Genomic DNA, 24,154 nt, shown 5'->3' with positions numbered 1-24,154 from the left:
CATTAATTTCAAAACAAAAAGTTTTAATTTTCTCCTTTTCCCTTATTATACTAACGTTAAACTTACATCTACTCAATTTCCATGAGTAATCTCCATAACAACAAAATTAGTAAAAAATAAAGATCAACCACCAACCACCACTCATCATAGCTATATCTGCAGCTATTCCTATGGTATCTTCACTAAAAATCCAGCATCTCCAGTATCATAAATTACTCAGTCTCCTGTGCCATAAAAGTCAAATACAATGCCATCTCATTGTTTTTTATAACTCACAGATCTACTGAAACTTATATTAATAAGCCCCAAAGAAGCATTCCTAAAACAACAATAATAGAAACTCAAATGTCAGGGTATTCTTTTAGTAGCTATAGCTGTGGTATAACAAGAAGTCACCAATATTCCCTCTCTTTCTGAGATTTCTGACAACTGACAGTTGAAAAGTCAAGAGGCCTTGAGAAACAGGGCTTTAGGAAGAATACTAAGTTTAGAGCTCTCCACCCATCTATCTATGCTCCTGATTATCCATCTGTGACTCCATCCATCCACGCAACAACCTTTCTATCCATCTTTCCATCTACCCAACCCTCTTTAACAAATATTTATTGAGAATATACTATGGACTCTCAGGAGGGATACAGAGGTGAATAAAGTAGAAATTAGAGAAATCTGGGCTGATGTCATAACTCAGTCACTTCATACAACTGTGTTACCTTGTAAAGTTTTGTGTTCTTTCAAGCTTCTGTCTTCATCTGTAAATTTGGGATTCTAACTCTGCTTCACAGTGAACAAGATTAGAAGAAATACTGGACTTATATAGAAAACAGCCCAGTGGCAAGAGCATTGTAGGTACCCCACAAACAGTAGTTTTGGCGACTCTATGTCTCCCCAAAGACTCTTGCCTCCCATCTGACTGTCACACAGGACAGCACTTCTGCACGATCGTCACCCAAGGCAGCAACAAGGTCTTCTCCGACAACGTGTGCCTGGGCATGCAGCTGAGGCCTGGTGAGAGCTGGGGGCAAGTGTCAGGCTTACCGGTCCCTGAAGAGCAGGAGCTCCTTCCCCAGCATCGTCACGGCATCGAAGGATAAGTTGGAGTCACAGAGGTCGGGGATGGACGGATTATGAGGGGGGCCGTGGGGCGCATTGGGCTTCCCTGGGAATGCTCTCCGAGGTCCTAGGATTCAAAGCGACTTGGTCAAAATGGTACCAGGAATGAAGTCTGTACACTTCTGCTCCAGGGACCCACTTCCAGTGCATATTACAAGGTCACAAACAGCGTGGTTGTTGATGACATGAGGACCTGGGTTTGAGTCCTGGCTTCATTAGTTGCTGACTCTTATGCTGGTGGTTCAGTCGCTAAGTCATGTCTGACCATGGCAACCCCATGGACTGTAGCCTGCTAGGCTCCTCGGTCCATGGGATTCTCCAGGCAAGAATCCTGGAGTGGGTTGCCATTTCCTTCTCCAGGGGATCTTCCCGACCCAGGAGTCGAAGCAAGGTCACCTGCATTGCAGGCAGATTCTTTACCAGCTGAGCTATGAGGAAAGACTTGTGTGATTCAGATAAATAATTCAATCTCTCTAAGCCTCCATTTCCTCATAGTAAAATGGGGAAAGGCAATAAAGGTACCTACCTCAGAAGGTTTCTGTGAGAATTAAATAATGCCTGAAAAGCACTTTTAGCGGAGTGCTTGACACATAATAAAAATTCCCAAAAATGGCAGCTATTATTTTATTATTATGCAAATTTCTTTGATAGCTATGGGTGTTTGAAATTAGCAGTCTATTTTGAAAATTTCCTCTGGTTTTTTTTTTGGTTATTAAGTATTTTTGCTTTCAATAAGATTATGTCTTTCTTGTGTGTTTTCTTATTTTTTGAACAGCTTCTGGGTGTCCTGCCCTGTGCATAAGCTTTTTCTTAGGTGTCCAGGAGAGGCTGAGCAAATTCTTGGGGCCCTGAAGCACCATGGAGATGTTTACCTTTTAAAGGCATCTTCTAATAGATCCTCTTGGAACACAGGACCCAGCCCTTGGGGGAAATGCTATTGAGTTTTCATCTCCCGTTCTGTTCCTGAGGACTGTCTGCCAACTACAGAGGACTGATCTGGGGCTGCCTAAGCCACTGCTCCTGGCAGGTCCCTGTGCTGAATCGAGTCTTGTTACCATAGCTGGGGATCAGGGAAGGAGTGAGGCCAGGGGGTGAGGTGGGTAAGACCCGGGTGGAGAAGGGTCAGCCATAGAATGAAGATCAGAGGTTGGGGTGAGGCTTTGGGAAAAGATCAGAAAGTGGAAACTGGTCGGATCAGAAACACATTGCCATGTTTTGAACACTTACTAATCCTCCAAGCACTCTGCTGAAGCTCAGGGTGGTCAGCAGCAGGTGAGGCTTGTGCCTCTCGGCGTTATAAAACCATGTTTCTGTATTTTGTTCACTTGCGGAAGAACGGCCTTGTCCAAACATAAACTTCCTCTCCTGGCTGAGGAACAGTGGCTGTCAAGAATGGTGGTGACGCTTCAGGGCACAAAGACCCATAAAGGGTAGGCACAGATCTGGAGTGGGTTCCTCTTGGGGACCACAGGAGAACGGCATGACTACCCACTCTGGTGTTCTTATCTGGAGAATTCCGTGGACAGAAGCCGCTGTCCATGGGGTCACAAAGAGTCAGACATGACTTGGTGACTGAGCACGCATTCCCTGATGGCCACAGGAAGGGTTTTACACTGGAGCCCCAGCTTGTCATATGGAGAGATTCGCAGGTTGGGTTTTTTTTTTTCTGTCACTCAAGAGAGAAGCAGAACTGGCATAGATCCCACTCTGAAGGGAAATACCTGGCTGAACACTTCTTGGGATGAAATTTGTCTTTTATGTGCCTCAGGTGAGATCTGCCTGCAGCTGTGTGTACCTACATCTAAACAACAGATGAACTGGCCAGATGCGGGAAGGCAGGAGGAGCTGGGTTCTACAGGCTCTTCTCTAGGCTGAGCGAAGAGCAGGAGTGCCTGCAAGTAAACACTGAATGAGCAGGTTCTGAGGCTTATGGGAAAGGCAGCTTCCTAGATTCTCCAGCTTTTTTACCCATCAAACAAACAAAATGTCAAGGTCTAGTGATGTTTCAAGATTTCTTCTCACGGATGAATGGACTTGACTTTCTGTTCAGGAAAATGGGATATAGAGTTCCTCATAATCCTTTATCACCTTTAAAAAAAAAGCTAACATTTCAGATAATTTTGGATATTTTGGGATATAGTCTTTGAGCCTCAGCTTTCTCAACTATAAAATGCAGAAAACATTTTATATCCCTCAGGCTAGTGATGAGGATGATATGTGATGACTCATATGAACATGATTTGTAAACTGCAGATCGGCTATATGACTAAATGGTACAGTTATTACCATCAACATTACTATTTTTAGGAAGATAAGGTCCATTCCCTTCTCGAGAGGATCTTCCTGATCCAGGGATCAAACCTGGATTTCCCGCATTGCAGGCAGACTCTTTACTGTCTGAGCCACCAGGAAAGCCCCGAGATAAGATCACTTATTTGCAAATGGATAAATACTATATATATATGAACTATAAAAAAATCCATCCTTTTCCAATATCTAACCCCTGATCAACACTCAAAATACACACAAATGATTGTATTTGCTATGGCCATGAAGGGACCAATATGCTCTGGAAGAAAGATGTAAAATTTAAACATTCATCTTACAAAAGAAAGCAATCCTCATATATGGTAAATAAGTTGGGGCTGTGGTTTCTAGCTTAATCTTCACCTATGCAGGTTAATGGCTGGCAGAGTACACTTTGCCACGAGACCAAATGCCTGTCATTTTCAGGGTCTGTACTCAAAAAAGTGTAGTTATTGTACCATACAGTGCCTGGATCCCCTTCACGTCGTCCTTGGGGAGATGGAACCCATAGGGATTCTGATACTTATAAGTTGGGTACATCAGTGCTGACGGGTCTGTGGAATGGGCCAGGCCCAGTGCATGGCCAAACTCATGAGCAGCAACGGTGAATAAATTGAAACCTAGATGATATGAGAGAGAAAAAGACAGCATCAACACAGAGTTTTCTTTTCACTATTTCCTGTCTTCACAGGAGACTTTATGCCAAATCATAGTTTATTCATTTTCTTTTCAGAACTGGGTTACTAAAATGTTGGTAGGGTGTTCTGGCACTTAGCTTTGCTGACTTTAGCCTAGTTCTTCCCCCCTCGGCGAGGAGCGGCTTCGGGTAGGGGACGATGGAAATGTAAATCCATTTATTTTGTTTATGGTCAGCGGTGCTCCATAAAGAAGGGCTTCAGCACTAACAGTGGCAGCAATACCTAGATTTAGTCCATGCATGCTTTACTGGTTCCCTGTCTGCTCTCTTTTATCCACCCATGTTTCATACTGGAGAATTCCAGATGACATGCGTGATATTCTAGAAATTTTAACCCATCCCCATTGCACTTCTCAGTAAAGTACTAATTCTTCTCAGGTCATTTCTGAACGTAGCCTATTTCCAAGTACAAGTAAACAAAAAATACTACATGGTTGAAGGAAAATACTGCTGTGTGTTGAGTAGGGGATTGCTGTTTCTCGAGATTATACCCTGTGAACCAGACAGCAGACAAATCTACAGCACAATTGAGGGTGGATCTTTTCCCTTATGGTGTTCCCTTTTGGATTTTTGGCTTACTTGTTTTTCCTAGCCAGCCCCCCTAGTTAAAGGGTGGCTTGGGACGTTGAACCTCAAGGTTTCATGATGGAGGCCCAGAAGAAGGTACAATATTTTCCAGGTTATGGTGAATTGTGCATATATACCATTCGTTCCCATAGTCCACTTCTCAGCATTGTCGAAATGTGTATCTCCTCCCAGGCCTTCTCCAGGTGCAAATGCATGGGCTAGAGTCCCTCGAGGCCCATCAAATGGATAGGAATCCCCGTGATCTAGACATATGGGGCAGAATGCCAACAGGATTTAGTCCTTCTAGCAAATTTTGAGGGGTACATAATATCACAGGGAATGGACAACTTTTTGAATAGCATTGGTATTTCTCATACAAATAGATTTACTGTTCAATATTCATTTTTTAATAAGAGGAATCTCACATACCAATGAGTGACCTATTAAAATAATAAAAGTGATATTTTGTGTTTTAAAGATAGTGAGCATTAAAAATTTTTTTTAATGTTCTTTTGTTATTGTATTTGTTGCACTGTCTATCAATTGGCACAAGGCCTACTGTAGACTATGAACATGCTGCAGATTCCAAAAGGAGAAAGGCAGATGGTTATTCAGCCACCATCTTATCCACTCACTGGACTGTGAACGTGTTGGCAGAGTGATTTCAATGCATTATTTAGGGGGTGGCAGTGAGGGAGGGACGAATTAGGAGTTTGGGATTAATATATACACATTTCTATGTATAAAATAGGTAACTGACAGTGAACTACTGTATAGCACAGGGAACTATACTCAACATTTTTGAGTATAGTATGGTGTAATAACCTATAAGGGAAAAAAATCTGAAAAAGGACATATATATATGAAGTACTTTGCTGTACGACTAAAACTAACACAACATTGTATATCAAATATATGTCAAAAAAATTGCTAACAAAAAACAAAACAAAAATACGATCTGGCTAAGACAGTGATAGTAAATTGGACAAGCGTGTGGTTTCTATTTGTATGCTGCTCCTGCTGCTGCTAAGTCGCTTCAGTTGTGTCTGACTCTGTGCGACCCCATAGACGGCAACCCACAGGCTCCCCCGTCCCTGGGATTCTTCAGGCAAGAACACTGGAGTGGGTTGCCATTTCCTTCTCCAATGCATGAAAGTGAAAAGTGAAAGTGAAGTTGCTCCGTCATGTCTGAGTCTTTGCGACCCCATGGACTGCAGCCTACCAGGCTCCTCCGTCCATGGGATTTTCCAGGCAAGAGTACTGGAGTGGGGTGCCATTCCCTTCTCCAGACAGTGTGAGCCAATTAATCAGAGTGCAATTACATTAAAACCTGCCTCATACTTTCTGTAACACACTGCATTATGGTAAAATGAGAGGCTGGTCACCCATTCTCTACTAATAGGCCAGCCTGTGGTAGTAAAATAAAATAAAATAAAATAAAAAATGACAAAGCAGAAGCTATTCAGAAAACACAATTCAAGGTAAACTAATGTTGTAACTGCTGCCTTTAAACACACCACAGTGACTGACTGCCCCACGATGCACATGTGTGGAGCCCAACACCTCCCACGAGGACATGGCCTGGGCCATGCATGTGAGCCCTGGGCAGCTGCCATCTTTCCCACCCCCGCATCAGCTCCACCTGACTCAGGCATCCCCACACTTAAGACATCTTCCACAAGGTAAAGATGCATTCAGAACAAGTCTAATTCTTATTTTGCTTAGTGTTTAGTTTGGAAACACTTCTGATTTTTAAGTTTTAAAAATGATTTGTAGAGCCCAATATATTTTAAGGACATGTCAAAAAAGGAAAGAAAATTTCTCTGTAATTTTATTATACTTTCATGCATAAAACTCCTGAAAGCAACAGACATATTTATAAAATTACAGCTTTTAAAGCTTAATAGGCTTTTGTTTCAGTATCTGTATTTACTTAAAAGTTCATTACAAAATAATAGAAAAGGAGGAAGAACAAAATGAGGGATATTATGCAATACATTTCATAGATTTTCAGGATTTTGGTGGGAATACCTTGTTTTATTTAAACCCAACAAAACAAAGTTCTGGTGTGCCATTCCCCAAGTTTCAGGGCAGTGTTGTTTAATCAGTACATGCCCTGAGGTCCTGGTTAAATGGCAGCAGAGTGCCAAGTCCACTTGTTTTAGGGAACAGAGCACCAGCTTGAATGATTGAGAGCCAGATGTTAACTCCATCGCCCCTAAAGCTGCCCCAAGCCACACCGCCCTGCCGCTTCCCTGGGGGTGGGTGGCCTTGACCCTGCGGGAGGAGCGAGACCCACCGTGGGCCAGTCACCCCCGGGCCACCTCTCAAGGGCTCCAGCTCAGGACTTACTTGATCCTCTCTCCCAGCTTCTATACATGTCTCTCCCCAGTGACATCAGATTAAAGTTAAGATAAAGACTTCAAAGAGGACACTTAGAAAGGTTATCTGTGAAGGGAAAGAGGCGGGGATACTCACCTTGACTCAGAAAGCTGAGAGGGAAAAGACTTAAACGGCCTTTCCTTCACTTACTACTAGAGCCGTTTCTCTGAAACAGGGGCGAGTGAGGACGGAGTGTGCAGGCTGGTGGCAGGCCTGGCAACTCCACCAGGAGGCGTCTGAAGCGTGGGCCAGACAGCGGCGGCAGCCGCCCTCCTAACCGCGCTGCCCGGGAAAGCTGCAGGAGCTCTGCGGGACTGACCCTCAGAGAGGATTCAGAGGGGCAGGTCCTCGGCTAACGTGAAGGGGAGCGATGGACACCATCATGGGGCGGGGGTGAGGTCAGAGGGCCTCCCAGCCATAGAGAAGCTAAACCTGACAGAACTTGTCCCTGACGGGGCAATGCCACAGCGAAAATGGGGTATGCCTAGTCTGTTCTGTAGCTCAGTCATGTGGAGAACACCCCGGATCTGTTTTCTGACTTTATTTAAAGGTCGTGACTTTGCCACGATCTCGGCCTCTGCCCTTCACAGCTCTGAGAAGGAGCGTGCTGGTCACATGGATTAAACATTGTATGAGGAAAAGTTCTGAAATATTTTTCCTCTGGAGTAATAGACAAAATCCAGGAAGCACCACAGTACCTCCGGTTTCAAAAGAGATCATAATGTCTGCTTCGCCCGCATTGACTCTGACAAAGTTCAGAGGGACGGCGCTGCTCCAGGCCCTCAGGGCCATCTCCATGGCTCTGTCCACCTCCGCAGGGGTCATGGAAGGGGTGTACTTGGATATTCTGTTAATACAGAAGCAACACGTTTTCCTTTTAACAAGTGCTCCTAAGTGAAGAAAGTAAGAGTTATGTCAAGTTTATATTGAAAATAAAATAGGATAAAAATAGTGACCATAAATCTACAATTTAGAGATTTTTCTCCAAAATAATAATTCTTATTTTGCTTTCATCTTTATTACATTACTGAAACATGCTAACTTAAGAAAAATGAAGGGGGTGAAATGAAAAATGTGAGATTTCTGATGCTGAAACAGTTTGACTTTTGTTGTTATTATACATCACTAATTGGAAAGAATAATACCTGTGTAACTTTATGAGTAGCTAGAAGTCTGTTTTTCCCAAAGCGGTTTTAATTGAGAAGGAATCTTTTTCCCCTAAAGAGACCAGAATTTTTCAATTGTAAAAAATAAAGACAAAGAGTTTTGAGGTTTTGCAAATTCTTATTCAAAGACAAGCAGGTTTTCCCCAGGGCCATGGGGGAATGTTTTTTCTTAAAATACTGTACATCTTAAAAGAGGAAGTGCTAGCTTGTCACAAGGATGCTCACTTGGGCTGAAAAAGGCTCAAGTCTTTCTTTCATCAAGTCCTTCTCTGACAATGACACTGGAAGGCATAAAAGCATAGAGCATTCTGGATACAGTGGTTAGAGACAGTTGGTGTTTTTCTAGGATGTGCCACTTTGGAATCCAGGGGCTGGGGATTCTAAGCTGCCATCAAGGAAGGGCGGAAGAAAGGAACCACAACCTGGGACCTTGGGCTCAGGTTGAATAGTGCGGGCAGAGTTAGAAGCCAGTTCTGTAACTGTCCACCTTGAGAGCCAGACACATAGTCTGCTTTTGCCAGGTCCTAGTCCTGGCTCTTGGACATAGTAGATGCTTAGCAAACACTTGCTAAATGGATGAACCAATGAATAAAAGCTAGGGTTTTTTAGGGCCTCCTTAGTTGTTCTCAAAGTTTAGGACCTGTGGTAACAACTCAGAAAGCTTGTTAAGCACACAAGCGCGATCAAGAAATCCGCATTTTAAGAAGGGTCCCAGGCTATTCTGATGCAGGTGGTGCAGTCTCAGCCAGAAATCAACAGTGGTTGTCCCAGAGGCCCCAGAGGAAGGGACCATGTCCCACAGGGAGGAAGGGAAATAGCCAAACCCAGCAACTAAGAGGGAAGGAATACGATCTCTCACTCCAGGAACTGGGCCCAAGAGGAGGGGGCTAGCGTGTCTAGAGGGGGAACCAGGACTCTTAAAGGGGCCAGTTTAGTGTTTTCCGCATTTGCCACTCCCACAGCATAATATGAACCTGTGATCTGTCGTGGCTCTGGATGGTTAGCATCCGCCAATTCTCTCATACTGTAGATAAGTTATCCACCCCCACATAGCGGCCTGCGTGTGTTGGGCTGGAGAAAACAGGCATGGAGAAGGGATGGACCAGAGAGGAAGAGCATGTGGACAGAGGTCCTTGCCCAGAGGGTCTAGAGATCGATACAGCAGCAATGATGACAGCCGACGTTCTGGGAACACACGCTAAGGGCTGGACCCAGTTCCAGGCACTTTTCAATGTGGTATGCCTGCTAACCCTCACAGCCACCTTCAGAGCTAACAGTATCACTCTATGTTTCATGACTAGTCAGGAACTGAGCCCAGTTCTTTATGGCTCCAAAGTTTATGCCCATAAGCTCTAGATTATGTTTTATCTTTACCAGTCCTCTGAGTGCTAAGTTGCTTCAGTCTGTCCAACTCTGTGCGACCCTATGGACTGTAGCCCACCAGGCTCCTCTGTCCACGGGATTCTCCAGGCAAGAATACTAGAGTGGGTTGCCATGCCCTCCTCCGGGGGGTCTTCTCAACTTAGGCATTGAACCCCCATCTCTTACGTCTACCTGCTTTGTCTGGAGGGTTCTTTACCATTGCCACCAATGAAAGGAAGCCCTTTCAGTCCTCTGTGTGTGTGTTAGTTGCTCAGTCCTGTCCAATTCTTTACGACCCAACGAACTATAGCCCAACAGGCTTCTCTGTCCATGGAAATCTCCAGGCAAGAATACTGGAGGGGATTGCCATTCCCTTCCTGCAAAGGCTCTTCCTGAGCCAGAGATCGAACCCTGGTCTCCAGCATCACAGGCAGATTCTTTACCCTTTGAGCTACAGGGAAGTCCTTCCTGTCCTCTGGGCTATGTTAAAAGAAGTTATTCTGAGATCCAGTAGCTACACAGAGCTAAGGTAGTCTCTAGTTCCTTTTTTTTGGAGAAGGGGAGGGGAGGAGAAGGCGAGTTGTTCAGGAGGAAGTGGATGGTCAGTGTGGGTGTGTTGAGGGGTTTTGGGGACTGCCCAAAGAATATTACCGCAAGAATACTATACTTCAAATCCCAAGTTAGCTTGATCTATCCCCTTGTCTTTGCTGTGCGTAATCACAGACTACGGCTTCCCAGGTGGTGCTAGTGGTAAAGAACCTGCCAGCCAATGCAGGAGACATAAGAGAAGTGGGTTTGATCCCCGGGTCGAGAGGATCCCCCGGAGAAGGGCGTGGGAACCGCTATTCTTGCCTAGAGAATCCCATGGATAGAGGAACTTGGCAGGCTATAGTCCATGGCGTTGCAAGGAGTCGGACATAACTGAAGTGATTTAGCACGAATGTAATCACATACGACGCACTCGGAAATGTTTAGGAAATGTTTACACAGTTTAGGAAATGTTTAGGAAAGTTTACTCAGTTTAGGAAAACTTCCTATGACACAGTTTAGGAGATGATGGGAAAGACTTCATGAGTTTATATAAAAATATAAAAATTTCCTCTCTTACCTCGTAATCTCGTGGGTGCTCAGTTTCTTTTAGGTGTTTGTTTTTTTTTCCTCCCCCCAAGAAAGATCTTTGAGGCTTTCTTACACTGAGGCAGAGACTAATAGCTGTATCCAGAGTGCCACCTTATGGACTCAAAGGCTCATAGCAGCTAACAGGTGGCCTAGAGGAATCATCTGATCTCTGCTTGGGTTTGGGCCCTCACTGGAGTGCGGGGGCAGTGTAACAGCTGGCTCTGTAGCTACCCGCCTCCCCTCGCAGGGTTTGCTGATTACAGTATTGGAAACACTCTTCACTACGGCTCATTTCAGCTACCAGCCTGCCATCAGTGAACGTCAAGTTGGGAAGAGGTGAGCCGCAGCAGGCCATTTCCATCACACAGATTAGAGCTGTAACTCAATTCCCGAACATCGATAACAGTAAAATGCACTATAATAATTAGGAAGCACCACGGTCGGTCTATCGGAGGTGGACTGAGTGGGGAGGGAAGCCAGCACTGGCCCGGCAAATGGATGCGGGCTGCGGGGCCAGAGTTCAGGCCTGAGACTCCAAAACACAGCACCGGGGTTGGTTCTGCCTGGGTGAGTCCTCTTGGATGATGCAGAATCCTTGTTCCCCCTCGGGCAGGAGGACATCGGAGGATGGCCGAGGAGGCTGGGCTCACGTGTGGGAGCCGAGCAGGACCAGGCGGGAAACGGGGGAGCTGGGGCTCGGGGAGGCCAGCTCTCGCTTGGCCTTTGGGTCGGGCGCGGATGTCACGGGCCATCCCTGGGTGACCTGGTAGCTCCTCCACATGCTGCCCCAGCTCTCTGCTTAGACTTGTGGTTTCACATCTCTCACCTGGAGCTGCGGCCATTTGCATGTATTTCTCCCCAAAAGGCGTGGGAAAATGATGTAATTAACCTTTTATCTCCAGAACTGAACGCCCGGGCATTTAACAAATTGCCAACAAATTATTTTTGGAATTAATAAAAATTAATTTATTAGGTGAGCTTTACTTCTAATTTAGAAGATTGTTTTAAGAAAACTGATTGGTACCCTCAGGTTATTAATCTTAGACAAGATTCATTTTCTTTATGGAAAAACGTGTTGTCTCTAAACTGGTAAAACTGTCATACCTAAAATGGCCACTCATTAGGACAATCTTGAGGTCATATTTTCTCGTGAATTCTCCATTGTCTAAAGAGTAGACCAAAAAAGTTCGCATTCTCTTTTATGATTGGGACGAGCCATGATTTTTATACACATCAGAAGGAAGATATTTTTAAAAGAAAAGGAGAGGGAGGCTATTTCTCTCTGAATTTGGAAAGACTCGATCTTATTACCTGTATGTCAAAGTATTTTTTTTCCATTTGGGTTCACCTGGGAAGAGGCGATAGTCGGCCACGTCGGGAACTCCACAGCGAGGCCTCTTGATCACGTCCATCGTAGCTCGGTCTAACTTCCCGGTGACTCGGAGGCCGAAGAACTCCTGCAGCTCCTTAATCTTTTTAACCGTGGAATTGCCTCCTCTTGCAACCATCTCCCCAATCTGGGGCCCTCCTTTCTTTGTGTAATACTTGTCAAGGTACGCCTGAAATGGAGAGGCAGGCTGACGTCTACAGCGCAAGCTCTGAGCAACACTTATGCTCAGGTAAGACAGGACAGTATTCTTGTTATGCTAAAGACAGTCTGCACAGCATTTGCCACTTTTGAAAAAAAAAATTAGATATACTTGCATATATAACGCTTAGATAGATAAGTCCAAGTTATTAACAACAATTATCTTTGGGAGGTGGGATTTTAGATTTTTTTATTTGCGTGCATTTTGTGCTTTTTCTACAATGAACTGCTATTTTAAGAGAAAAAAAAATATTAGAAAGAAAATAATGTGAACATTTTCCCCACAGCCCATTTATCTGTATTGAAGTCTTTAACAATTTGCAAAATAAAGACTATCCTATTTCTCTGTAAGCAACTATCAGTGTCGCCTTTTCATTATACACTGTGAAAGAGCAGTGTGTTCTTAACTCTGTGAGGCCACATAGTGCAGGCTCTCATTTTATGTGACAGCAGTAGGTGTCAACCTGTTTCCTGACTGAGACTTTGAAATAATTTAGGCGTGTTCAATACGTGGGGTGTTTTTCAAGGGGCAGGTTTTCTAGGACTAACTGTTCCTTGAAGCAAATATTAGAAAATTAGACATAAATATAATGTTTTCATTTGCATTTAAAGGCTTAAAACCCCTAATATATCACTCAAAACACTCTGTATGGCTTATCAGGTGAAGTGAATAACATAGTCACGCAAAGGCAGGTTTAGTGCCTGCTGTTGTCCTAGGAATTTCAGAAAGCAGCTAAAGATTTATATCTGTATTTTATTAAACATAAATGTTCATATTTATATAAGATGTATATTGTATATAAAATTATTTGCATATCATATGAATTAATTCAGAAACCATGTGTTTTATTATATTCTATATAAACTATGTGTATCATTCATTTCCATTAAATATATTTATGTATAAGTAATAAAATATTGGAAGTAATCTTAATATCTAACAATAGGGAATGTGTTAGATACATTATTATATACTGATTTGAAATAATACTAGGCCTCTGCTAATATCACATTTTTGAAAAATATTTAGTGGCATGTGTAATGATTCAATATAATGGCAATACACTGAGAAAAGCAGAAGTGAAACCTTTATACAGATTATAATCACAATTTCATACATAAACCAAATCATATAATGTATATGTATTATGTTCATATTTATTATATCTGTATGTTAATATATCAATAATAATGTCAGCATGTATATTAACATTTAAAGTTAACATACTAATCAATACACTGATAATTAGCACATATAATTTAATAGAGTGAACATAAGTAATATAAATAATAGAAAGAAATATATCTGAATATTAATCTTGCTTATCTCTGGGTTGTAAAGTTATGGGTGACAGTTTGTCTTTATCCTTTCCTATATCCCAAAGATTTCTGGTGTCAACATAAGCTGTAATTGTTAAGCAAAAAGTGAAAAGGAATAAGACTCACTTGTTTAGACAAGGTGCTCTGTGTCCTTACTGTGTCCTTCCTGTGGGCTCAACCAGCCCTTAGTCCTTGGCCTGCTTGTGAGCAGACCTCACTTCCTTGGTGGTTGTTCTTTGTAAAATCTTAGTGAGATAAGAACCCAAGAGGAGAAAAAGGGTGAGGGAGCCCTGGAACCCAGAAGAGGTGCCCTGAAACAGAGGTGCGACTATTTGCTTTCATTTCCATGTCTCATTAAGCTATCTGATATACGCATTTATGTTTCTGATTCTTTTGGCAAGATGACGTTGATTCTCTGAGCTATTCTGTTTGCTCAAGCGGATGCTGTAGCCATACAAGGCACATGGTAAGTCTGAATTACAGTCTTCAGAGGTGAGCTTTGTGTGGAGCTCTGTGCTCCATATGTTCTGAGGCTGTTTAAATTTCAAATATTTTGTTTCCTGTTAGATTATGTGTTACAGTTACACTCTAAACTCTAATTTTGATTTCACAAAATATGGTCCCATAAGAAGATGCTTTGGCCACCTGCTGCAAAGAACTGACTCATTTGAAAAGAACTTGATGCTGGGGATGACAGAGGATGAGATGGTTGGATGGCATCACCAATTCATTGGACATGGGTTTGAGGAAACTATGGGAGGTGGTGATGGACAGGGAGGCCTGGCGTGCTGCAGTCCACGGGGTTGCAGAGAGTCAGACATGACTGAGTGACTAAACTGAACTGAAGAAGATGCCTAATATACATTAAGTGAAAAGAGATTTATCACTATTATTATTATAGTACAAGCCAAGTTTGCAAATAGAAATGTGTGTATATGAATACACACAGATATAGAGTGATAAACTAGGATGAGGTGAGGAAGTGGGTGGGGGTTGCCAAAAACACAGTGATCCAGGAAAATAATGTCAAATGCAATATTTTTGGAAACAAATGTAAATTAAGGCCAAAAAAAATTAAAATTTTAAATAAAGATAGGATCCAACCTTTAGCAGTCCTTTGTCCTAGTCCCAGCCCTGAGTATTTCGAAAAATATAGACTAAGAGATGAACAGTTTTTATACGTTGTTGATGGAATTAAGAATAATACTTTTAAAATCATAAATGTTATATATATATATGTTTGCTATGAACATATAGCAATAAAATTTTTACAATAAAATGGTTCTTCTTCAAAATGTGCATAAGAGGCTAGGCCTGCAGCTCAAGACGTTTAAGGCTAGTGATAGTAAATAGGATGCAAACCGTCTTCAATGAAGTAAAGGTAGAATTAGAAACAATTTCTCCTTAGAGCACGAGGACTGGTTGCTGCAGTGAGCGGGTGAGCTGCTCCCCACTGGGTGCTCCCACGGGATGCGGCTCCTACACGGATCCTATCTTTATTTAAAAATTTAATATTTTTTCCACCGTGAATTTTTTTGGCCTTAATTTACATTTTTTTCCCAAAACATTATTTTCCTGGATCACTGTGTTTTTGGCAACCCCCACCCACTTCCTCACCTCATCCTAGTTTATCACTCTATATCTGGGTATATTCATATACACACATTTCTATTTGCAAACTTGGCTTGTACTATAATAATAATAGTGATAAATCTCTTTTCACTTAATGTATATTAAGCATCTTCTTCAGCTCAGTGTATTTTCTGAAACATTTGTCACTTTTAAACATGATGTTTACGAACATATAAACATCAAAATTTTATTATGATATAATAATAAAATAAGAAGAAACCAAAATTTGAGTATGCTGCTAGGTCACTTTAGTCATGTCCGACTCTGTGCGACCCCATAGATGGCAGCCCACCAGGCTCTCCCATCCCTGGCATTCTCCAGGCAAGAACACTGGAGTGGGTTGCCATTTCCTTCTCCAATGCATAAAAATGAAAGTGAAGTCGCTCAGTCGTGCCCGACTCTCAGCGACCCCATGGACTGCAGCCCACCAGGCTCCTTTGTCCATGGGATTTTCCAGGCAAGAGTACTAGAGTAGGGTGCCATTGCCTTCTCCAAAATTTGAATATAATGGCAATTTAAAAATATCTTCATGCACAGAAAGTGAAAGGGTAGTAAAGTCACCTGAATTTAACAATTTGTATTTGGAAGTTTTTGAATTTTTATTTTCTTCAACTTTTAAGTTAATAATGCTGCTTGCTGCTGCTGCTGCTGCTAAGTCGCTTCAATCGGATCCGACTCTGTGTGACACCAGGGACAGCAGCCCACCAGGCTCCTCTGTCCACGGGTTTCTGTAGGCAAGAATACTGGAGTGGGTTGCCATTGCCTTCTCCATAAGTTCATAATAATGTGATAATAAAAGCTTCTATTATTTTGAGGACAACTTAGCCTGTATTAAATGTCATATTGATATTACTATTTAAAAACAAACAAACAATAGGCTAAAACTCTGGACGATGAGACTAATTATTTCATCTTTTCCCAAGCCTTTGTGATAATTAGCCAATGAGAATTGAAAAGATACAAGCGGGCATGAAATAAATCAATTAAAAACCTGTTTATCTTTGCAAGAATAGACTGTTGTGTTCCTGGGTGGAGGCAGAGGTGACTAGCACCTGGAAACATTTCCTGCCTGGAGTTCCCAGGCACAGTTTGCCTGCTGTTGGTGAGTGGTCGAGAGAGAAGTGAGCAGGGTGGAGGCCCAGGCCCCGGTGTGTGCTGGCCTGACTCTGGACTCAGCGGTGCCCTCCTGCCGTCTGGCCTGCTGCCCCAGGCTGCTGCACTCGCTCTTTCCTCTGCCTGGACGGCTCTGTCTCCAGATCTTCACACGACTGAGAAGGTCAGGTCCACATAGTTCTTTACAGAGTTCAGGTTCATTGCAAATATCCCTTCCTCAGAAAAGCCTTCCTGGACTACTCAGGTGAGAATGCCCCCCTCCCCCTCCATGGCCCTAGTAACTCTCTATCATCCTGGTAAATTTATTTTTTAATATCACATGGACACTTTTTGATTGCCTGGCTTGTCTCCTCCCAGCTCTTCCCACTCCTCCGTCATGCCCATGTCAGTGCTGGAAGAACAGGAACTTTACTTGTTTTGTGCACTGATGTTTCTCCAGTGCTTAGGACATACCTTGGCACATAGCATATAGCAAGTGAAAGGGTGAAAGTGAAAGCTGCTCAGTCGTATCCGACTCTTTGCGATCCCATGGACTATACAGTCCATGGAATTCTCCAGGCCAGAATACTGGAGTGGGTAGCTTTTCCCTCCTGCAGGGGATCTTCCCGACCCAGGGATCAAACCCAGGTCTCCTGCATTGCAGGGGGATTCTTTACCAGCTGAGCCACCAGGGAAGCCCAAGAAAACTGGAATGGGTAGCCTATCTCTTCTCCAGCGGATCTTTCCGACCCAGGAATCGAACCGGGGTCTCCTGCATTGCAAGCGGATTCTTTCACCAACTGAGCTGTCAGGGAAGCCATTCAATAAATAATTGCTAAATGAATAAACTTAAGCTGTTTTATGAAATAAGTCTATTTTCATGTCGTTTCATTTGTTGTATTGTTGCCTGAGTTGTTAGCTATTTCTTTAAACTATAAGATGGGACAGTAATTCTTTCTAGTCATTGGGATGCACTTAGGAGGTTTGCCTAGATCAGACCAGCCTGCTGAAGAGTGATACCCTTTCCTTCCTGGAGCTGACACCTAGGGCCACTGCAGGCAGGAGAAGTCCTGTTTGCCAGGTGTCAACAAGTTTCCTTGATCCTTGGTCGAAGGTCTTTCAAAGCATGTCATAAGGGAGATTGAAAGGGCTTGACTAGCTTTGGAGAGAAAGGATAAAGGGTCATTGTGAAAGTTACAGTGTTAGTTGCTCAGTCGTGTCTGACTCTGCAATCCCATGGATTGTAGCCCTCCAGGTTCTTCTGTCCATGGGATTTCCTAGGCAAGAATACTGGAGTGGGTTGCCATTCCCTTCTCCGCGGGATCTTCCCCACCCAGGGATCAAACCCAGGTCTCCCACACTGCAGGCAGATTCTTTACCATCTGAGTCACCAGAGAAGCCCCAGGGGGTCACTAGAGATCCCTAACATTCCAAGAACACCTAATTATTTCCCAATACTCTTAGCAAGGACAGATTTCTTTCAAGGCTCACTGGCCTTACTCCTGCATAGACCACTATGGGGTCAGTTAACTGTTTTCTGAAAGGTCCGATAATTAATATTTTCTGTTTCATCACGTGATTTCCACCATTGTGGTACAAATGCAGTAGATGATTTGTAAACAAACAAGGGTGGCTGGTTTGGGCCCAATGAGCATAGCTTGTCTGAACCTGGACAAAACCATGATTTTCAGCCACCAGATCAGTTCTAACCTCAGCATGACACTCCTTCTGGAGGTCCAGTGGCATGAAACTGGGTAAGCGACAATTACATGTCAGGAGAAGGGAGGCAAAGCCTGGTGGCAAAATACGATTGGAAATAGACCCAGTTAATATTCTGAGATATGTTATTTAGAATTTAGCTCATCTGAAAGTGGTTTCAAGTCAAAGAATATTCAACTCAAGTCTGTACCCGGCATCCACTGTGCTGTTTATATGGAGGGCTGATATTCAAAACATTGAATGATCGGTGTGGCAGGAGGAATGATCAGTTAGAAAGCAAGAGTGGCGTGAGCCATCAGTAGGGACCCGCGGTGTGTACAGAAGAAGCAGCCCACGAGTGTGGCCTGGCAGGTAGGAAAGCAGTCCCCAGCAGGGCTGCAGTCACAAGTGTGCTGTCTTTGTGACAGATACACCAAACAGAGGCCCTGGTGCAAAAACGTCTCACTATACACCTTTCACTAATGTTGGAAATTCCTCCACTGAAGATTTATTTCTTTAGGCTAAAGTTTGACACCTTTGTTTTAAATGCAAAAAAGAACAAAAGCAAAAAAATCCCTCCCATCCCCCCACCCAAAAAAACCAAAAAAAAAAAAAAAGCACCCAAAAAACACTTGGAAGCAAATATACATTGAATTACTTTGAGTCACTCTTAGTCTTTGAAGGAGTTCTGGTATGCTGAATAAATTATTTGTATTCGATCCTTGCCAACAGTCAGTTGGGAGAGATTTTAAAAGAGAAAGATACAGAAAGTGTAAGTAAATAAGGGACTTTGGGAATATGCTTTAGAGAGGAAAGACCTTGGCATGAGAAGTGGGTTGGCATCCAAGAAAAATTTGGTTCACTTCAAATTTTGATCAAGTTTGCCCTGAGTATAAAAGACATTTTTCTGAAAAGTGAACACAGGAAATCTTTCTGTTGTGACTGTTAGGAATCTTAGCACTAAATTTGCAACCCACCTCTGCTGTGCAACGGAGAAGGCGATGGCACCCTACTCCAGTACTCTTGCCTGGAAAATCCCATTGATGGAGGAGCCTGGTGGGCTGCAGTCCATGGGGTCGTGAAGAGTTGGACACGACTGAACGACTTCACTTTCACTTTTCACTTTTCATGCATTGGAGAAGGAAATGGCAACCCACTCTAGTGTTCTTGCCTGGAGAATCCCGGGGACGGGGGAGCCAGGTGGGCTGCCGTCTCTGGGGTCGCACAGAGTCGGACATGACTGAAGTGACTTAGCAGCAGCAGCTACTGTGCAAATCTTACACTTTGTTTTTTATTTTTCTGCCCTTAGTTTTCCTTCTACGTTGTTCCTCAAACACTTCTTTGTCTTTCTGTAATGCTTGTATTTTTGCAAGCCCCCTCAAATTCTGTGTGCAGCAAAATACCTGGATAGATATTCATTCATGTATTTATGCAATCTTGCAACACAGATACTCAGTGTGAACTAGACACCAGTCTTAGCTGTACAGGGAATCATATCCATCAGATTTCAGTGGACTTAGAAGATGATTTCAAAACCACAACAGATATTCCTGATTTTCTTATTATTATCCCCTTTAGATTTTCTGGGGCAGGAGGGGGAAGAGGGAATTGTGCAAAGATTCACCAACCTGTGCAAGGCGGTAGTTGTTCCTTGAGGTCCTGGGGGAGGCTGCAAGTAGGGAGGGGGCTGCGGTGGAAAACTTCAGAGCGGTGATGAGGAGGACAGCAAGGCCAGATGCAGGAAGCACCTTCATCTCCTCTTGGCGGATCGGTAATTATAGCAACCCTAGGGGACGCGAGACAGTGCATGTTTGCACTTCAACCTTGAGCTGCTTTTATAGAGTCAAACAGGTCTGGGCCCTCAGAATAAGGATGATTCATGTCTCAAAAGGTAATTATACAGCTCCTTTCTCCCCTGATGATGGGGTAACACAGTAGGACACAGGAGTCAGGGAAAGCTTCATTCTTTGCCATTTATCAAGTGGCAAAAAGAGGAAAAACAATCACTTCTAATGAAGTTTGTCAGCTATTAATAATTCCACTAATTGGAGTAAACAGGATTAATCTGAGCCCATCTCAAGTGAAACCTTTGGTAAGTCTCAGTTTGGGGCCTTGTCCCTTCTACTTGCAGGAAAGGTAAACGAATAGAATATACTTTAATTTGTCCTCAGTAATTCTGGGCTCCCCACACACTCACCCCATCACCTTCTTCTGCATTCACTTGGACATTTCTCAGAAACGAATGCTGCTTATAATGATGGTGCTGGGACACGTAAGATCCTGAGTCATCAAGGAAACAGTACATTATTCTGTGCTGACTTAGGTTGCAAGGTACACTGGTAACTGTTAGAAAGCTTTTGAATAAGTTAGCACAAGAGAGATGTTCTTTGTTAACTGAAATATTAAATTCCACATTCTCTGTGCACTCTGGTTAACTAGCGTCATACTCTTGTTCCTGGCTCTGATTTAGAGGAATTGAGACTTAAAGATAGCATGCAAAAGTGGTGCAAAATCACTTTGGCATCAAATAGAGATTAAATTTCATTTAAGATACTTTCTAGCTGTGTGATTTTGGACAAGTTATGTAACCTCTGAACATCAGTTTGTTTTAACCTGCAAAAGAGTAACTAATGCTGTGTGCAAGCTCGTCACATTACAGAGGTAACGCAGCAGGCAGCATGATGTCTGTGGGCGCCACTTGCATCCAGCAGACCTGGGCTCGAATGCTAGTTCTGACACTTGTCCATATGGCTTTGAGCAGGTTACTTAATGTTTTTCAGCTATGTAATTTCTCCTGAAAAATGGGGGAAAAGGTGCTTACTTTGAAGAATTGTTATAAAGGAGTAAATCAGGTCATAACAAAGCAGAATGCTTAGTAGACATCAGCTCTTACAAAATAATGTTCAATTTACCTTTTTACTTTGATACCAGGCACTAGGTAGGCTTTTAATTAATGATTTTTGAATATATGTGCTATTATTCAGTTGCCCAGTTGTATCTGACTCTTTGTGATGCCCTGGACAGCAGCATGCCAGGTCCCCTGTCCTTCACCATCTCCTGGAGCTTGCTTATACTCATATCCATTGAGTCAATGATGGCGTCCAACCATCTCATCCTCTGCCACTCCCTTCTCCGCCTGCCTTCAGTCTTTCCTAGCATCAGGGTCTTCTCCAAGGAGTCAGCTCTTCACATCAGGTGGCCACAGTATTGGAGCTTCAACTTCAGCATGAGTCCTCCCAGTGACTATTCAGGGTGGATTTCCTTTAGGATTGCCTGGTTTGACTGATGGATATATGAATGACTCAACCAATGAATCTCAAAATGTAGTTCCTAGACCAGTAGCATAACTATTACTAGGAAACTTGTTGGAAATGTAAATTCTCAGGCCCCACCCAGAATTACTGAATCAGAAACTCTGGGACTGGGGCCCAGGAGATATGTTCTAACAAGCTGTGCAGGTTATTCTGATGCATGCTTGGAAAACCACTGGAGTAACTGAGCAAACAGGATTATGAAATATGGGATGAAATGATCAATATATACAAAATGCCAAAAACGTCCTGGTCACAGACAGTATTCAGTATCACCCTTGCCATCTGCAACAGTGTGGCATTTCTTGTATTTAAAGTCATTTGTGAAGTCTGTTGCAAATAATTTAACACTAACATTTGTTAGGTGATAGATAAAAATATGTGAATGTCTTACTTAGATATTAGAATAAGTATGATTAGATTCAAGGCTATTCCTAGGTGATCTCTCTCTCCCTTGCTCTGTTGGATGGTGATATGTTTTTCTACATGAAGAGAAAATAGTGGAGTTACAGGCCATGTATGGGGGTCTGGTGAATAACCCCAGGTGCTCGATGAGAATTTGTTATACATGTGAACATCATCTCCATCATATGCTGTGAGATACACAAAACATGATCCTCAGAAGAAAAAAGAAAATCACAGATCTAGTAAACTAGTTCAACTAACTAAATTATACTGTTCCTTGAAGAATGAATGATACAAGTCTCACTTAAGGTTGTTTTATAAATGAATGAATGAACATACACACATATACTCATTGCCACTTTTTGGCCTGAGGAAAGGAAAAGACTATTACAATAATCATTCAAAATTTCCATCTATATATTCTCCTACCTTCTACAGTACTGCTTACTACCATAACTTCATAACAGCTGACACAATTGAAGAACAAAGAATAAATGAGTCCTTGAAAGTTCCCTCCATTTGATCATCTCATTCCCCTGTTTTCTCCCCACACTCCTGTTCCAGTTTACCATGATGGTCCACTGCAGACAGGAAGTGGAGGAATGGCAGTGAGAAATTCTGGACCAATTGAGAAAAAATGCTCTCATTTCCAGAACTCCAAAGAGTTCACGAAATTCCATTTTTGGATGCAAATTGAGGAAAATAACTGCGTATAAGGTATGATCTGGGCTTCCCTGGTGGCTCAGATGGTAAAGAATCTGCCTGCAATGCAGGAGACCTGGATTCGATTTCCTGGGTTGGGAAGATGCCCTGGAGTAGGGAATGGCTATCCACTCCAATATTTTTGCCTGAAGAATTCCATGGACAGAGCAGCCTGGTGGGCCAAAGCCCCTGGGGTCACAATCAGACACAATTGAGCAACTAATACAAGGTATGATCTAGATATTTCTAGAAGATTCCAGCATCCAGTTTTCATTTGCATGAGCTTAATAAATCTCAATACTCTCAAGTATGACCCTTTGATTGTTAAGTACAAAAGCTGATAATTTCTAGGTATTTTCTCTCTTCACAAGGGAGAAAAAACTCGCTTTCTACCATGTTTGTGTCAAGCCTAAGTTAAATCCAAATCATTCCAACCTAAAAAGGTCATATCAAAGCAAGTCAATGACTAAAAGGTAATGAAATGAGAGACCATATCACAGAGAAATGTGGAAAGCACAGTATCTGTAGAAAAATTGGGTGATAAAAATAATATGAAGATTGGAGGCGGACAATCTGTTTCATGTTTACTGATGTTTGGGTTGATGTTTTGGGATCCTGCAGACATTGTAGAAAGTTTATACAGAACTTAGGTTTCCATATACCACTAATATAAGGGGCTAAGTATTTCAAATTATAGAATCAAGTTAACTGCAAATAATTGCTCTTTTATAGACTCTTGCTGAATTCTATTCCATGGTGTGATCACTAATGTCTGACTCTTTGTGACCCCATGGACTATAGCCCACCAGGCTTCTCTGTCCATGGGATTCTTGTCTTCTCTCTCCAGGCAAGAATACTGGAGTGGGTTGTAATTTCCTATGCCAAGGGATATTTCCAACCCAGAGATCAAACCCCCATCACTTAACTCTCCTGTATTGGCAGGCAGGTTCTTCACCACTAGCGCCACCTGGGAAGCCCTTGATTCCATAGGGGTTTTAGTAAATCCTCAGCATTTAGGTTGCTGAGATGGTGCCTGCTGTGCATATGATGAATAATTGTTGAATAAATTACTGCTTGCCCAGGTGACTTTCTTAAGGGGTTCTGTTTTTAGACAGACCTAAAATTAAATATTGACTTCGTCGCTTTCTAAATGTATTATTAGTTAGCGTTATTAAGTTTTAAGCTATGAAAATCTGTTTGGATAATTGAGTTTTTAAAGGATATCAGGCATCTGAGAGGACTTCCAGGAAGGCTGGCACATCAGGCTGGGAGAACAAGCAGAAATAAGGGCAGCAGAAACCAAAGCCAAAGAGTGCTCTGTGGCTGGGACCTGGGCATCTTACAGCCGGGCACAGGCCCAGCTGGACAGTCAAGGCCATGCTGTGGGGCTCTGGTTTCTGATTATCTTTTTCTCTCTCCCACAGCATTCAGAGTCTTTAATGAGAGATTCTGTTGTTTAGGTTGGGTCAGTGTCCTTACCTTGATGTTCAGGGTCAACAAGCATGTCTCCACACTAAGAGGCAGGACACCTTCCATAGAGATCACTGATTTTATATACATATATATATATATAAAATGTATATCATGGCAATATCCCCCAGAGAGAACATTGGTGCTGGGCAGTCAAAGAACAAATCCTAACCAAACCCAGAAAATGTCTATTACAATCTGTGAACCCTCCTAAACTATCTCC

General features: G+C 42.7%; 1 protein-coding gene across 1 annotated transcript in view; it reads right to left on the bottom strand.

The window, feature by feature from the left end:
- MMP20 (matrix metallopeptidase 20) overlaps nt 1–19,797 on the bottom strand; it is a 60,346-nt gene extending 40,549 nt beyond the window's left edge. Inside the window, exons 1-6 of the mRNA XM_052653270.1 lie at nt 19,672–19,797; nt 12,025–12,272; nt 7,765–7,913; nt 4,822–4,947; nt 3,879–4,040; nt 1,039–1,180 (exon numbers count right to left, since the gene is read on the bottom strand). Coding sequence (XP_052509230.1) covers nt 1,039–1,180; nt 3,879–4,040; nt 4,822–4,947; nt 7,765–7,913; nt 12,025–12,272; nt 19,672–19,797 — 953 coding nt within the window. The remainder of the gene's footprint in view (nt 1–1,038; nt 1,181–3,878; nt 4,041–4,821; nt 4,948–7,764; nt 7,914–12,024; nt 12,273–19,671) is intronic.
- Nucleotides 19,798–24,154: the final 4,357 nt, after the last annotated feature.

Source organism: Budorcas taxicolor, chromosome 15, assembly GCF_023091745.1.
Source record: "Budorcas taxicolor isolate Tak-1 chromosome 15, Takin1.1, whole genome shotgun sequence".
Classification (NCBI taxonomy): Eukaryota; Metazoa; Chordata; class Mammalia; order Artiodactyla; family Bovidae; genus Budorcas; species Budorcas taxicolor.
Note: the sequence above shows the minus strand (reverse complement) of the source record. Positions and strands in the feature narration are given on the sequence as shown.